General features: G+C 38.4%; 1 protein-coding gene across 3 annotated transcripts; it reads right to left on the bottom strand.

Moving 5' to 3' along the window:
* Positions 1 to 14,439, bottom strand: LOC107829563 (ATP-dependent RNA helicase DEAH13). 3 transcript variants are annotated; one of them, XM_075245134.1, is made up of 13 exons: positions 14,126 to 14,439; positions 13,930 to 14,002; positions 13,776 to 13,850; positions 13,622 to 13,671; positions 13,466 to 13,526; positions 12,989 to 13,384; positions 12,614 to 12,859; positions 12,246 to 12,476; positions 5,424 to 5,537; positions 4,003 to 5,232; positions 2,012 to 3,609; positions 1,456 to 1,552; positions 1 to 288 (listed from the first exon to the last, which is right to left on the bottom strand). In XM_075245134.1, the coding sequence occupies exons 1-11, from the start codon at positions 14,167 to 14,169 to the stop codon at positions 2,128 to 2,130; spliced, it is 4,002 nt and encodes a 1,333-aa protein (XP_075101235.1). In that variant the 5' UTR covers positions 14,170 to 14,439; the 3' UTR covers positions 1 to 288; positions 1,456 to 1,552; positions 2,012 to 2,127. The 3 variants fall into 3 exon arrangements, with proteins under 3 accessions (XP_075101235.1, XP_075101236.1, XP_075101237.1); XM_075245135.1 differs by having other exon boundaries at positions 2,017 to 3,609; positions 14,126 to 14,414; XM_075245136.1 differs by lacking the exon at positions 5,424 to 5,537 and having other exon boundaries at positions 14,126 to 14,414.
* Positions 14,440 to 15,699: the final 1,260 nt, after the last annotated feature.

Here is a 15,699-nt window from a genome sequence, read left to right as displayed (position 1 = left end):
TGAGACAAATAAGTTCACCACTCATCAAATCATAAAGGCAACACAGCTACAAATCCTCATAATACATATAACCAGTAAATATATTTATATAACACACCAAAAATAAATTAAAAGAGTTTGCCAAACTCTAACTAAATAGCACACTCAGACTATAGTTCAGCTAGCTAACTGGCTTGCTGCTGGTGATTGCCGTAGCCATTAGAAGATGCCCCATAAGCTGCTCCAGCAGCATACATGCTAGAATCTTGACTTTGCGATGCATCATATCCGTACCCCCCATAATTTTGCCTTCCATAATAACAGAGTAAACATAAGTTGAATATACAGACGTTTTATGAAGAACCTTCATGGAATCTAAAATCCAAAAATATAGGCCAACTATTAATAAAGAGCATAAGATGCATAAATTGTCACTTTGAAGCTCTAAAAGTTCCAATTATATAATAGTGGAAAAAACCAAGAAACAGAAAGGGGCCAACTTGGTTTTGAGACAAGTTATGGAGATTAATAGTGCACGAATTAAAATATAGGGATCCGTATGCTGGGATTGAAATGCAAAAATTAATAACGCATGAGTTGTATTGGAGAGATTACAAATATGTGTTAAGTTTAATACATGAGGGTTATTTCGGTCACTTCCATGTATTACTAATTCCCGTATTCTTATTCCACCTATCCCGCCTAAAATAATACATAGATTTCTGCATAACTTATGCAGGTGTTAGTTAAGCTGGCAACAAAAAAGCCAACCAAACAATATATAGTATTATATAATGCTGAATCTTATGCAAGTTTCAAAAGGTAATCAGACATTGTATTACTAATGTAGAGTTTTATACAGGTAATATCACATTTTAGTAATGCAACCACACGACCCCTTATAGTAATACAAATAAGTATGTTATTTTACAGAACATCCTCCAGAACCAGTGAGAAAGATTGTAGAAGAAAGCATCTAATGTAATCAATAATGAAAGGTAACACAGAAAATAAATTTTTAATTCGTTTAGGTACACCATTAAGAATATAATATATCAGGTGAATTGCTTAAAGTTCCAAGGCTATTGAAACATCAGCCTAATAATATTTGTAGTTGCTGCAACAGTAATCAATTGGATTACATATTTCTGCAAACTGAGTATGTAAATAAATATTATGGGAACCACACATGAACAAAAGCATAGATATGTCAACTTCTCCGCATTTTACTTTCTTGGCAAGTGGCTTATTAGAGATGCACGATGCAAGGGGGCTTTCATCAGCATACAAAAGCAGAACACTAGTAGGATTTTCCGGGAAGCATTGTTGCCCTTCTTCTCATTTTGTTCAAAATAGAGAACTTATGAAAACTTTACAGCAAATATGGAGACTCCACGAAACAGATGTTGGCACAAGATACTTAGTATCTGAAGTAAAAGCTTTTCAGAAATCACATTTTACCATTTTGGTAAATACCTGCTTGTTTGCTGAATTTCGACCCCAGGAAAGACGAACCTTCTGCTTCCCGATAACTGCTCCATTAAATTTTTGTATCGCATCCTCTGGTGCGCTCCTATGGAACATAAGAGGCAAGTAAGTTATGCAATGTTTAGCATTTGAAAGCTTCAAGTAAACATCCATTGAAACAATAGTAATAACCAACAATTCACTATATATACGTGTAACCGTTCAGTTTATCAATGAGTTCAAGCAGCAAGTTCATTTTACTACTGTTGGTTAGGTTTTGATAATATGATCACCTATTCTAGTGATTTCAAGTAGGTTATGAATGATATATTCTACTATAGGACCATTTCATACAAATAAAAAAATAAAAATCTTTTTTATAACCGAGAAATCCCCGAGAGCATGGCGCAAGGTTTTAAACTCTGCCCAAAGTAAGAGTTCTTATCATTATTTTAGTTGGTCCTCACTAGAAATCATAGTATGCAAAAATATTAATCAAAGGAAGAACTGACTAAAATCCCCTTTGCCCGGTGCGAGAGTGAGAAAAGGAAAGGCAGGAGACTACCTCACATTTTGGAAAGAGATATTATGCCTGTGAGAACATGCCAATGGAGTTCATATCATCCAAAATAAGCAGAGAGAGATTCTGAAAGGCATTTAACATTCCTAATCATAGAAAGTTCATGGGTTCCTTTTCTCTCTCTTGACCTTCTTGGAAATCCGTTTTTTGGGGTCTAAAAATACTTCAAGTTGCATCTTTGCCCAAAGGTCTTCAAAATGGTCATGAAATCCCTGCTGAAACCAATCCAAAATTTCTGAAAACAATTCTCGAGGATTATCATCCCACAATTTCCTTAGCATGGCACAACTATCAATCGTTCGCTTCTTGGTCCTCATCTTGTTTAAAAGATTTCCAACCCGCTTAAGACCTGATGCCTCAGGCTTTAAAATGCTAGCTGGTGAGGCTGCCAAGAATTTTTGTACAGATTTTAGGCATGGAAGAACTTTGCCTTCAAGTAAGGAACAAGCAAATACTGACACCCGGCTCATATCATTTTCGATTGGCAAACTATGCAGAGGGAGCTTCCATAGATGAGGACCAAAAGTTGGACTGACCCAACAGAGGACCTGGTCATTCAGTGGGTCGTAATAAGGTTTTGGATCTGAGAGAGGTGCAGAAAAACTGCATAACGATGGAGCATATTTAACAAGCCAATTCTCTTTCACGCTAGTTGCACCTTGGATGAATGGTCTTTTTGTATGCAGTAGTTCAGTGTAGACCAAATATTCTGGGGCAGATTTTGAAATAGATGACCGTCGACCGAGGAATACGATTTCTTTTACCAAGCAAGCCTGATACTGAACAGCATGAACTTTTCTGTCAGATTCCGATAAGGATGAAACATTTTTAATGCGTTTAGCAACCCTGTCAGCCCAGCCAGCACAAATAGCTTGGCCCAAAATCTCCTCCTCATTCAGTTGAAGAGGGCATTTGTTCGAAGGAATCCACCAAGCACATTCTACATCTTCCAAAGTCCCGTGACGCCATGAGAAATCTTGCTGCGAATCACATAATTTGGAGTTAAAGACAAGATTAATGAGCTGCCGCCTCAACTTGGACATTTCCTCCATTGTTTTAAAATGTAAGGTGTTGTCCTTGCAGAATTCCAGTGGTTTACCAGAAAGTTCAAAACATTGTAGAGCATATGCAACTGTTAGAACATCACTAGTGGGGTTTGAAAATTTTGCACGAGACACTTTAGCAGTTTCTTTCAGCTTTTTTATTCTCATTCTTTCCTCTTTCCCTAAGTCTCGCTCGCTTTCTACTGCGCCTGGTTTCTCATCCTGTTTCAAGCCATCTGGATCTTTGTAGTTTCCTTCAAACTCCATAAGGAAAGGATTTGACAAGCTCAAAGCTGCAGCTGCTGCAACTGCATAAGCCAAGACTGTATTTGCGCGGGAATAATCTTTCACCTTTTGCATAATTTGGATTACTGTAAGGAGCATACGGGAGTGGCGAGGACTCATTGGATATTGTGCCATGGCCTTCCCTAAAGGTGTCAGTCTTCCTTTGCTATCAAGTGCTTCAAGAACCTTTAAGCAACGCTCTGCTTCAACTAAGGCAGTTGGCTCAGGAGGAGTTGGGAAAGGGAAGTTAGCAACCTGAGATAACAAAGGATAAATATTAATGGTGGTAATCAATAAATACCAAGACACATACAGATCCACCTAGAAGAAAAATCAATCTGCTAGAGGCAAGCAAGGAGCATGACAAATAGTGACAGTTTCCTTTTTTTTTAAAAAAATTGGGGTGGGAGTGAGGAAGTCGACCAGCTGATAATTTTTTCAATCTATGAAATAACTTGTTTTGTTTGGGGCAGGGGGGAGGGGAGGGCCTGACAGCATTTACAACCTACAGGACTCCAGGCAAAGGTGTGAAATTCATTAAAACACATCTTCAATGCTGGTGACTTTGGCAAATACTCCAAGATCATATCACTTCAATCAAGTCTTGGAACAGAAAGAAGAATAACCTATTTCAAGCAAGAAACTTGCCTTATCAATATGCATGGACTTCAGAAGTAGGACAACACCATCAACTGGTACTTCCAATATTTCTGCATTTGAGAAGTCAAAGAACATGTCATTGAAGACTGCAGAAGAATAAAGCCGATAACAGTGCCCAGGACCTGTTCTTCCAGCCCTTCCTGCCCGCTGAGCAGCTGAAGCCTTACTTATAAATTGTATTTCATAAGCTTCCATACCATTGGAAGAGTTGTACTTTTTGACCTTTTCTCTCCCTGTGTCAACCACATATTTTATTCCAGGAATTGTCAATGAAGTTTCAGCCACATTAGTGGCAACAACAACTAGGCGTTCTCCTTCCTTGACCTCTTCAAACACGCGAAGCTGTGCAGATGCAGGAAGCATAGCATAAAGAGGTAAAACACACATCGGACCAGCACAAGTTCCATTAGCCCCATTCCTAACCTTACTTAAGAGAGGTTCAGATTCATTTGAAGCTCCTTCTTCACTGATAGGAACAAGTTCCTGTTTGCCGGAATCAGGTTGTGATGTCCTTTTACCAGCCAAAGCTTCAAAAGCAGCCTTCAGTGATGTAAGGCTTCCCTCCTCACCTAAAACATCTAACATACCATCAGAGCTCAGAGACTTCTGGTTTAACAGCTGTGCATCATCACCATAAACATCCAAATCACTATCATCTGCTGAATCATAGGAAATTTCTGATTCATATTCATAGATCTCCCCGTGATCCTCATCATAGGAATTAAAACGTTCAGTTATCTCAGTCATAGAACTCCTTTCATCATCAAATGCCTCACTTATCTCCTTGATAACATTTTCCTCGATGGTATTCCCTTCAGATACCAAAGACGTCTGATTATCCACTTTGGAAGCTCTCTCAACTATCTCCTTAGAAGCTTTGCGCAGCTTCTGACACAAGTATTCAACTTCCCTTTGCCCTGTCACAAATACAAGTATACCACCAGGTGGCAATCTCTTGTGAATTGACAATATTTTCTTATATGCTTGGCCGACATAGTCCACCATCTCAGTTCTCTTGGAGAAATGAACAGTAACTGGGTATTGGCGAGTGGGGACTTCCATTACAGGCGGAGGATCACGGAAAATTTTTTGCCCAGATATAAAGTCCTCAACTCGAAGTGTAGCACTCATCAGCACAAGTTTCAGTGGATATATTCTCTCTTCAGGGCTTACCATTTGTCCTGAAAGAACTTTCTTCTGTTGCTCCTCATATTCTCTCTGCAATAAAGCGCATAATCAAAAACGTCAAAAAGCGTAGAAGTCAAAGGAAAGTAATTAAAGAAAAGGAGGGGGATGGGAGAGTCAAGGAGAACTGGAGTCTTAGAGAGTAACCACTAATATTTTTAAAGCCACCTAAGAATAATGAAATGACAACCAACTTTATGGAGATAGCAAAACTATTTTCTCACCTGACGCTCTCTTACTATACGAGAAAGCATACCGATAAGTATATCAGTGTTCAAACTCCTCTCATGAGCCTCATCCAAGATTAAGATCGAGTAACGCCTTAAAAGAAAATCATTCTGCATAAAAGTGGAGGGTCAGGGAGGAGAAGATCGTAAGAAGATTACATAAACTTGCTTAGCCAAATACATATTCAAGAAAACTAACAGTAGGAAATTCAAATTCGCGTGTAACTCTTTTTTTTTGAAGAAGAAGAATGTATAACTTCAAAAAAATCAATCTTTATGAAACAAGTAACATTCAAACAAAGGGTGCATTGCCTCTCTGAAGTGAAGAAGAGAAAGGCCTTGATAGACACTCTTGATCCATGTTCGTCGTCCTAGACTAATCGTTAATTCATTTCATTCAACTGTGTGAGAAGGCACGGGAGAAAATATGTTATTGATATTAGATAATAAATACAATACAAGAGGTCCTTATTTATAGCTATACACTACAAGGAGATATTACTCCTTTTCCAATGTGGGACAAGACTACACTATACATATCTGTAAACTAACACTCCCCCTCAAGCCGGTGCATACACATCATATGTACCGAGCTTGTTACACATGTAGCTAATACGAGAACCAGTAAGAGACTTAGTGAAAATATCTGCTAGTTGATCATTCGACTTTACAAACTTTGTAACAATATCTCCTGAAAGTATTTTCTCTCTGACAAAGTGACAGTCGATCTCAATGTGTTTAGTCCTCTCATGGAACACCGGATTTGACGCAATATGAAGAGCAGCTTGGTTATCACACACTAGTTCCGTCTTGCTGATTTCTCCGAACTTTAACTCCTTGAGCAACTGCTTGACCCAAACTAACTTACACGTCGCCATAGCCATGACCCGATATTTGGCTTCGGCGCTAGATCGAGCAACTACATTCTGTTTCTTGCTCTTCCACGAGACCAAGTTACCTCCTACTAGAACACAATATCCAGACGTAGAACGTCTATCAAAAGGTGATCCTGCCCAATCAGCATCTGTGTACCCAACAATCTGCTCGTGACCTCGATCCTCGAATAGTAATCATTTGCTTGGAGCTGACTTTATATACCGAAGAATGCGAACAACTGCGTCCCAGTGACTATCACAGGGAGAATCCATAAATTGACTTACAACACTCACCGGAAAAGAAATGTCAGGTCTAGTCACTGTGAGGTAATTCAATTTGCCACCCAACCTCCTATATCTCGTAGGGTCTCTAAGAGGCTCCCCTGTCCAGGCAGAAGCTTAGCATTCAGATCCATAGGAGAGTCAATAGGTCTGCAACCCATCATTCCAGTCTCCTCAAGAATGTCTAAGACATACTTCCGCTGTGAAATAACAATACCTGAGCTAGACTGAGCGACCTCAATACCTAGAAAATACTTCAATCTGCCCAGATCCTTAGTCTGGAAGTGCTGAAAGAGATGTTGCTTCAGATTAGTAATACCATCCTGATCATTGCCAGTAATAACAATATCATCAACATAAACCACTAGATAAATACACAGATTAGGAGCAGAATGCCGATAAAACACAGAGTGATCAGCCTCACTACGAGCCATGCCGAACTCCTGAATAACTGTGCTGAACTTACCAAACCAAGCTCGAGGGGACTGTTTCAAACCATATAGTGACCTGCGCAATCTGCACACACAACCATTAAACTCCCCCTGAGCAACAAAAACAGGTGGTTGCTCCATATAAACTTCTTCCTCAAGATCACCGTGGAGAAAAGCATTCTTAATGTCTAACTGATAAAGAGGCCAATGACGTACAACAGCCATGGACAAAAAGAGACGAACAAATGCTACTTTAGCCACGGGAGAGAAAGTATCACTATAATCAAGCCCAAAAATCTGAGTATATCCTTTTGCAACAAGACGAGCCTTAAGCCGATCAACCTGGCCATCCGGGCCGACTTTGACTGCATAAACCCAACGACAACCAACAGTAGACTTACCTGCAGGAAGAAGAACAAGCTTCCAAGTGCCACTCGCATGTAAAGCAGACATATCGTCAATCATAGCATGTCGCCATCCTGGATGAGATAGTGCCTCACCTGTAGACTTAGGGATAGAAACAGTGGACAAAGAAGATATAAAAGCATAATGAGGTGACGACAGGCGATGATAACTTAAACCGACATAGTGGGGATTAGGATTAAGTGTGGATCGTACACCTTTGCGGAGTGCAATTGGTTGACTAAGAGGAGACAAGTCCGCAGTAGGTGCAGAATCTGATGCGGGGCGTGAATCACCTGGGCCTGATGCTGGATGTGGACGACGATTATAAGTCAAGAGTGGTGGAGCTGCAGAAGGTTGAACTGGATTATGTGGAGGAACTGGAGCTATAGGTGGTGGAGCTACAATTGGAGCTGTAGGTGGTGGAACTGGAGCTATAGGTGGTGGAGCTGGAGTGACTGAATCTCCAAAAGATGAAACCGGTAGTACCTCAGAAATATCTAAGTGATGACATGAACCTGTGAAATATGATTGGGTTTCAAAGAAGGTAACATCAGCGGACATAAGGTACCGCTGGAGGTCAGGAGAGTAGCATCGATACCCCTTTTGTGTTCTCGAGAAACCCAGAAATACGCACTTAAGAGCACGAGGAGCTAACTTATCTGTTTCTGGAATAAGGTTATGGACAAAATAAGTGCTTCCAAAGATACGAGGTGGAAGAGAAAACAAAGGTAAGTGGGGAAACATGACAGAGAATGGAACTTGGTTCTGGATAGCTGAAGATGGCATACGATTAATAAGATAGTAAGATGTAAGAACTGCATCCCCCCAAAACGCAACGGAGCATGAGATAGTATGAGTAGGGTACGAGCAGTATCAATAAGATGTCCATTCTTTCTTTCAGCTACCCCATTTTGTTGAGATGTGTACGGACAAGATGCTTGATGAATAATCCCATGAGATTTCATAAACTACTGAAATGGGGAAGACAAATACTCTCGGGCATTATCACTACGAAATGTGCGAACAGAAACCCCAAATTGATTTTGAATTTCAACGTGGAAGGTCTGGAAAATAGAAAACAGCTCATATCGATTTTTTATCAAAAATATCCAAGTGCGCCTGGAATAATCATCAATGAAACTGACAAAGTAGCGGAATCCCAAGGTGGAACTGACCCGACTAGGACCCCAAACATCTGAATGGACTAAAGTAAAATGTGACTCTGCTCGATTATCAAGACGCCGAGGGAAATGGGAGCGGGTATGCTTACCGAGCTGACATGACTCACACTCTAGAGCTGACAAGTGAGATAGACCAGATACCATTTTCTGAAGTTTTGACAAACTGGGATGTCCTAACCGTTTATGTAATAAATCTGGTGAATCAGTAACAAGACAAGTTATAGAAGGAAGACAAGATGTGAGTCCATGTAATTTAGCAAGGATAAGGTAATAAAGTCCGTTTGATTCACGCTCGATACCAATGATCCGCCTCGTACTGCGTTCCTGTATAAAAACATGATCATCAAGAAAAAAAACAGCGCATTTAAGTGATTTGGCTAAGCGACTAACAGCTATGAGATTAAAAGGACTATTGGGAACATAAAGGACTGAATCTAAAGGTAAGGAAGGAAGTGGGCTTGCTTGACCTATTGCAGTTGCCATGGTTTGAGACCCATTGGCCATTGTGACTTTTGGAAGAGATTGAGAATACGAAATAGTAGTGAAAAGAGATTTGTTACCAGAAATATGATCTGATGCACCTGAATCACCAGGCGATTCTACTGTCCAACTGGAGCTTTTTCAAAATCTGGCCGGAACAGTGCTCGCGCGCCGGTGCGTGGGTCAGATCTCGCCGGAAAAAAATTTCTTTTCCAAGCACGTGAGGACGCGTGGACGTGTGTTTTCCGGTGGGGTTGACTGGGGTTTGGTCGCCGGAGCCTGAGTCTTGTGGTGGTGTTGGTTTTTTTGCACAACACCAACATAAAGTGATTTGCTTACGGACAGCCTTCTAAGTCGCCGGAAAATTGCACGGCGAAGAGGTCTTTCTTCCCGGAAGTCGCTGGAATGATGCACAACGACGGGTTTCTCACTAATGCTCTGATACCATGTGAGAAGGCACGGGAGAAAATATGTTATTGATATTAGATAATAAATACAATACAAGAGGTCCCTATTTATAGCTATACACTACAATGAGATATTACTCCTCTTCCAATGTGGGACAAGACTACACTATACATATCTGTAAACTAACAAACTGTTTGGTTCTAACTCCATAGAGCATATACCAAAAAATTTAATAAAGTCATTTACCTGTCAAAAAATAACTCCCACATATACCTGTTTATGCAATTAGAATTTTAACTCATGTCTGAAAAGCAAGGTCGAGCAACGCTTGAGTTTAAAACTTGATGCTCATTAAACACAAATTGATAAAGAATAAAGGAAAACCAGACGGAACCATCTATAATGGACAAAAAGGAGCATGGATTGAATATCTCATGTAAAGTGGCATTGCACCAGTGAAACAACGAAGTTGGTTCAGTTTGGCACTGAAGTACTGGAAAGCAACAGAACCACAACGACAAAAGCATGAAAGGATCTTTTTTCCTTGCGCAAAAAAATCCTCCTTAAATATACTGATATATGACCCTCACTATGATCGCCAAAGGGGTAGGGAGGGCTCTTTGACCCCCAACTCCCCCCTACCAAACAACAACTTCATTCAGGAGAGTCCGAATATTTTGGAACCTTAATCCTTTTCTTTTAATGACACAGAAAGGAATTTTGTTACATATAGTCATCCTATTGTTTATAGTAAAGCATCAAGGATTAGTTAGGAGTATGGGTGCTTAACGGGTGGGTCGGGCCGGTCCGCGTTGGGAAAAAAGGTGATCGGTCGGTTTCCAATCCGGCCTGGTTACGGGTTTTTCAATACCGGGCTTAATGGGCCCGGGTCCATCCGGGTAAAAAATGAACCGGAAGGGTTACGGGTCCAAGGGGCCGGGCCGGGTTAGTGTTATTTTTCTTTTTTATTTTATTTTTTTGTATTTTGTATAACTATCGTAATTTATATTAATATAAAGTAAAAATATAAAACAAAAAAATAATCTTATAAAAAGAGTGTTTGAATAAAAGGATGCAAAGGCTTTATATTTGAAATTTTGAATATTTCCTTAAGAATTTAAGATAATAGAATACAATGAAGATGGAAAAAAAATTGCACTTATAATTTGCAAGTTCAAACTTGCAAATTAAAGTTTATATTTAATATTTCAAATTAAAGTTCAAACTTGCACTTATCATTGCATAATAATACTTCAAATTAATCTAACAAACTAAAATATTAAGCATAATACGTCTAATAATTTTAAAATAATACAAATTGTCTCAAATCAACTTAAAATCTTAAATACGAATTTCTGGAGAACGCTCAAGACAACTCTTCATATGCCTCCTTAAACAGCCTGTGCCCTCCCACTTTTGACAAAGATTTAAGACTCGACCACAGTTCTTGCACTTTATTTTGTGAACTTCTTCATTTTCTTCTACCACTTCAAAGTGTTCCCAAACATATGAGCGCATTCTAGAATCACGGGGCATGATTTAACTTGAATTGAGAATTTGAGTTTGAGAAATGAGAGATGAGTGAAGAAATGAAGAAGAGGGGGGTGTATTTATAGTTTTTCAAAGGGCTAAATAAGTAATTACTAAAAGTGTTATTTTTTAAAAAATATTGCCCAAAAAAGGGTTATTCTTGCAAAATATCCCTTGGGCAACGGTCAAATTTGAAGGCCAACGGTCATATGACTTTAAAAAAAAAAAAATCAGATTTATAGTCGTTGAACCGGTCCGGGCCGGTTAACCGGTTCAACAGTATTTTTCGTTGACTGGGTTTGACCGGTCCGGTTAACCAGATTTTTTTTTAAACGGACCAACCCAGCCCACCCGGCCCCCTAACTACCGGTCCGGGCCGGTTCGGGTTACAACCGGTCAGGGCCGGTCCGAAAACGGGTCAACCCGGCCCGTTAAACATGCTTAGTTAGGAGTTGGTTTTATGTCCATGTGTGAATTGTTCACATAAAACTGAAATTATTTCGAACTGTACATTATTAGGCTTTCATTTAACATTATTCGGCTCAATATGCAAATTGCAAAAATGACTAGGTGTGCCCAATCCATTGTTTCTCCCAAAAATAATTACATTAACAATTTTGTAATGAGACCTCAACCTGCAGCACTATACCCCTCTCACTGAAGAGGTTAAAAATAAGAATAATGGGATTATAGTTGCATTCACAAACATGCTTTGAACTGCATCCTGATTTTACAATTGTTCCCGCTTCTGAACGACTTAACCTTTGCTTGGTAATTAAACTGGTTATCACTGTCCCTCCACATTATCTCAACAACTAAAGTCACTAGTTCACTTTTCTTCTTTTCTGTTACCTTTCTCAACAAAACAAAACAAAACATTTAACTCCTAAACAAAAGCCAATAGTGTTAAGATATTCCAAAATTGGATTAAAAATGGGTCTGAATAGAGTGGAATGAACATAGCGGATTCATATAGCCAACTCCAACTAGTTTGAAATCAAGACACAGCTAATTGATAGAAACATCTCTGTTGCTTCTTTGAAAGTAATTTATAAAGTTTCAATTATTTCACTATTCACGGTATTGCTCTAATTTTCTCAACCTTTTCTTAAATATTTAGCAGTCAAATGGTGTGCACCCTTTTTCATAGTAAGGACAAAATACAAAGCACTTAAAAGGTAGGGACGAAGATTTCAATTTACCTAGACATAGATACTGACATCTTACCTGCAGTTCCCGAAGCAGAATTCCATCAGTCATGAACTTTATGGAGCAACTGTCTCCTATCCTCCTGTCATGTCTAACTTGGAAACCAACCTCTTTGCCAAGACTAAAACCAAGCTCAAATGCCACTCGCTTGGCAGTTGCAAGTACCGCAACACGGCGTGGTTGAGTCACACCAATAATACCACCACGACCATTGGAATGATTTGAACCATAGCCAGCTTCATAAAGGAACTGAAAGATCCCAAACCAAAAGCAAGAGATAAAAACACTAAAACAAAACTAAAAATTAAGGAAGAACGAAATAAATAGAACTCTATATTACCAACCGAAGGAAAAGGAAGCATATAGAGAACAATAGAATATCTCACCTGAGGAACTTGGGTTGTCTTACCACAACCTGTCTCACCACAAACTATTACACACGTGTTCTCATTTATAGCTTCCATTATCTCCTGCTCCATCATGACTATCGGCAGATCGCTCCTCTTATTTTCAACCTCCTTTGGTCTTGAAACGTGCACCACAGTTGGAGTTGTTAAAGCTCTTTGAGGAAGACAGTTAGCCGAGTTGCTACTATTGCTCAAACTGGCATTTTGAATATCCTTGATATCATCCTGTTCAATATGAAGTGCCCACACAGAACAAGGATGGCATGCATATGAGAAAGCCTCAACGAAAATTAGGTACCAAGTATATAGTTGACACAAAATAAAAGGCTGTATAAACTGAGAGTGAAGCAATACCGTTGATTTCCTCTGTTCTTCGTTATGACAATCACAAATTGATAGATGATCTTGCTGATAATCTGACTTTAAACATTCTGTAGTTCTATCCTCTTCTTGCTTATTTTGCACCGAAGCATCTCCACCGCAAACTAAAAGTCCACTCTGACAAGTCAACTCTTCAGGAGACCCTGGAGTGACGAGTGCTTCACTTTGGACTTCACCTTTTCCTACGGAGGACTGCAAAAGATTGCTATTGACTATTGGACTCGACTTCATTTCGTTAGAATCATCCAAGACATCACTAGTTAGGCCGTTGGCTGTCCTCTTCTTGACTGGTCGATCTCTATGTGGCACTTCTAACCCCGCCCTAGAAAACTGCACTTCTCTTCTACGCTTCTCTCGACTAGTTTCACCCTACAGAATACGGGGCATGATTTTAGAGCTAAAGTCTAACAACCTGTCACATATAAAGTAAATATGGACAATTACACAAACCTGACCCAAGTTCCTTGAAGACCACATAAGTGAATAAAGATCATCTTGGATCTGGTACTTCCTGAAATGGGAATTATTTGTCATTATCCAACAAAAAAAAAATTCCTGAATACTTAAAGTGAAAAGCTGTCCGAGCTAAATGAGGAGAATTCTTACTTCAAGGTCTTAATGCTTTCAGCTAAAAGGATTGATTTCTCCTTGTCTTCCTACATTTGAGAAGACTGAATTATTCTAAGTCCAAAAAATAGATGACAAGAATAAGTAGTACTAACAAATTAAGAAAACAATGAATATTCCTGGATGCACTTACCTCGAGTTTCTTCAGCTTTTTTTTCTGAGATTGACTTAACTTAATGTTATTCTTCGTTTTAAGCTTTTTCGATACCTGATATAAAAAAATTAAAGCAATCGGTCATCTGTGAAGACGTTCAAATATGTATAACATATTGATTTTCTGTTTATACCTGTTCCTTTTCTGTCTTCTTCTTCTTTTTCTTGTCTGGCAATATAATTGCATTGCTATCTTGATCATTCAAACTATTAACACAAGCAGTCCAGATATTTTCCAGTTAATAACTACGAAGGCATATTCTCAACTGAAACCAAAGACAACAATTGTTTAAGCAGCAAAATAAGCAAGTGGATTAGGAAATCAATTACCTCCAGATGTCTGTATCAAGGTTAATATCTGCACTAGGCTCCATTATCACGATTAAAAAATAATAATACTCTTGCAGCCGGCAATTGAAGCAAATTGATAACTTAGCTGTGTTCTTTCTCAGGCTGCGAAAGGGACAAAAATAAGCATAAATCGTGGTATCCAAATCAAGGGCGGCTCTAGGGTAAAGCAAGTGAAGCTCTTCGCCGGAGAAGAAGACGGAACGAGGAGGGTTGCCAGGGAAGAAAACTAAGGGATGATTGGACGGCGGCAGAACCTTTTTTCGGGCATGTTCCTGTTTTTCTTTTAGTTTTTCTTCTTTATTTAAAAGCTCTTTTTTATTTAAATTAAATCTACATCTCTTCTTTTTATTATTATTGTGGGTGTGAATTACAAGCACCTTTTGTGTTTTAAATTTTAATTTATCTATCTATCTATATTTATATCTATCTATATCTATATCTATCTATCTATCTATATCTATATCTATCTATTATTATTATAAAAGCACGAATGTTAGAATACTAAATGTTGATCGACAAAAATATTCTCGAAATATTGACCGACTTTTATACCCTTTAAAATTAAATTATTCCAATGTACAAAGACGTCCGCTAAAAATTTGTGAGCACGAATGTTAGAATATTAAATGTTGATCGACAAAAATATCTTCAAAATATTGACCGACTTTTATACCCTTTAAAATTAAATTATTCCAATGTACAAAGACGTCCGTTAAAAATTTGTGTTAGAATTCAATTAACTTTTGGATTACTCTTCTACGTCAAATAGAGATAGAATTGAACCACAAACAACTTGTCTTAGAATTTAAGATACTTTAGGAGTTCTCTGCGTCAAATACACATGTAATTGAACTCTATTATTGTGGCTTAAGGATATGAAAATTCAAATATATCTATCAAACGCCGAACTCTCCACAAATATACCGATCCCGTATGTATCCAGCTCTTATATTGTCTTCGATTGCAGTTTTATCCGCACGCTTCGTCGTAATGAATTTGAGATCAAAATAAATAATTTAATTATAAGCGTAATTTTTGGAGTTACTTGATGTTACTTTACATATTTTTGTTGTTGCTATTGCAGATTTTATGAATCCCGGGCATCATTGGTACGTTCATCCTCATGCTAATGATTAAAATCGTATATCTCATATCAAGGTATGAAGTATAGATTTGTAGATCATATCAATGGATAATGTCTTGGATCGAAGTTTGTGGAAGGGGACCAATGACGACGATTGTATTTATAGGTTTAGAGGCTTGTGAACACTGAGTGTGTGTGAGAGAGAAACAACAATAGAATAAAGGGTGTGCAAGGAGCAGAAGTGATATATTGTGATGCTAATGCGCTTTAAAAAAAAATTGTGCATAGTTCTTTTAAAATTAAGCCAATAAAATCAATTCTAACTTTCAACAATTTTCTCTTTTAGTCATTATCTATTATAACTAAAATACTTAGCTTTGTGCTTATCATGAAATTCTAAAGTTTAAACTTTATTGTCATGTTGTTAATTACTTACGCTTTTTGTAACTGTGCGAACTTTAGTTGCAAT

The sequence above is a fragment of the Nicotiana tabacum genome, chromosome 22 (assembly GCF_000715075.1).
Source record: "Nicotiana tabacum cultivar K326 chromosome 22, ASM71507v2, whole genome shotgun sequence".
NCBI classification, from domain to species: domain Eukaryota; kingdom Viridiplantae; phylum Streptophyta; class Magnoliopsida; order Solanales; family Solanaceae; genus Nicotiana; species Nicotiana tabacum.
This window is presented reverse-complemented; position numbering and strand designations above follow the sequence as displayed.

Bases quoted from the DNA above. Each gene is read 5' to 3' on its own strand.
- LOC107829563 (XM_075245134.1), bottom strand. From the start codon at position 14,169: ATGGAGCCTAGTGCAGATATTAACCTTGATACAGACATCTGGAG. The intron at 13,527-13,621 runs GTAAGAATTCTC...TTCCCATTTCAG, and splicing joins GAAAGCATTAAGACCTTGAA to GAAGTACCAGATCCAAGATG. The intron at 5,233-5,423 runs GTGAGAAAATAG...GCTTTATTGCAG, and splicing joins GTATAGTAAGAGAGCGTCAG to AGAGAATATGAGGAGCAACA.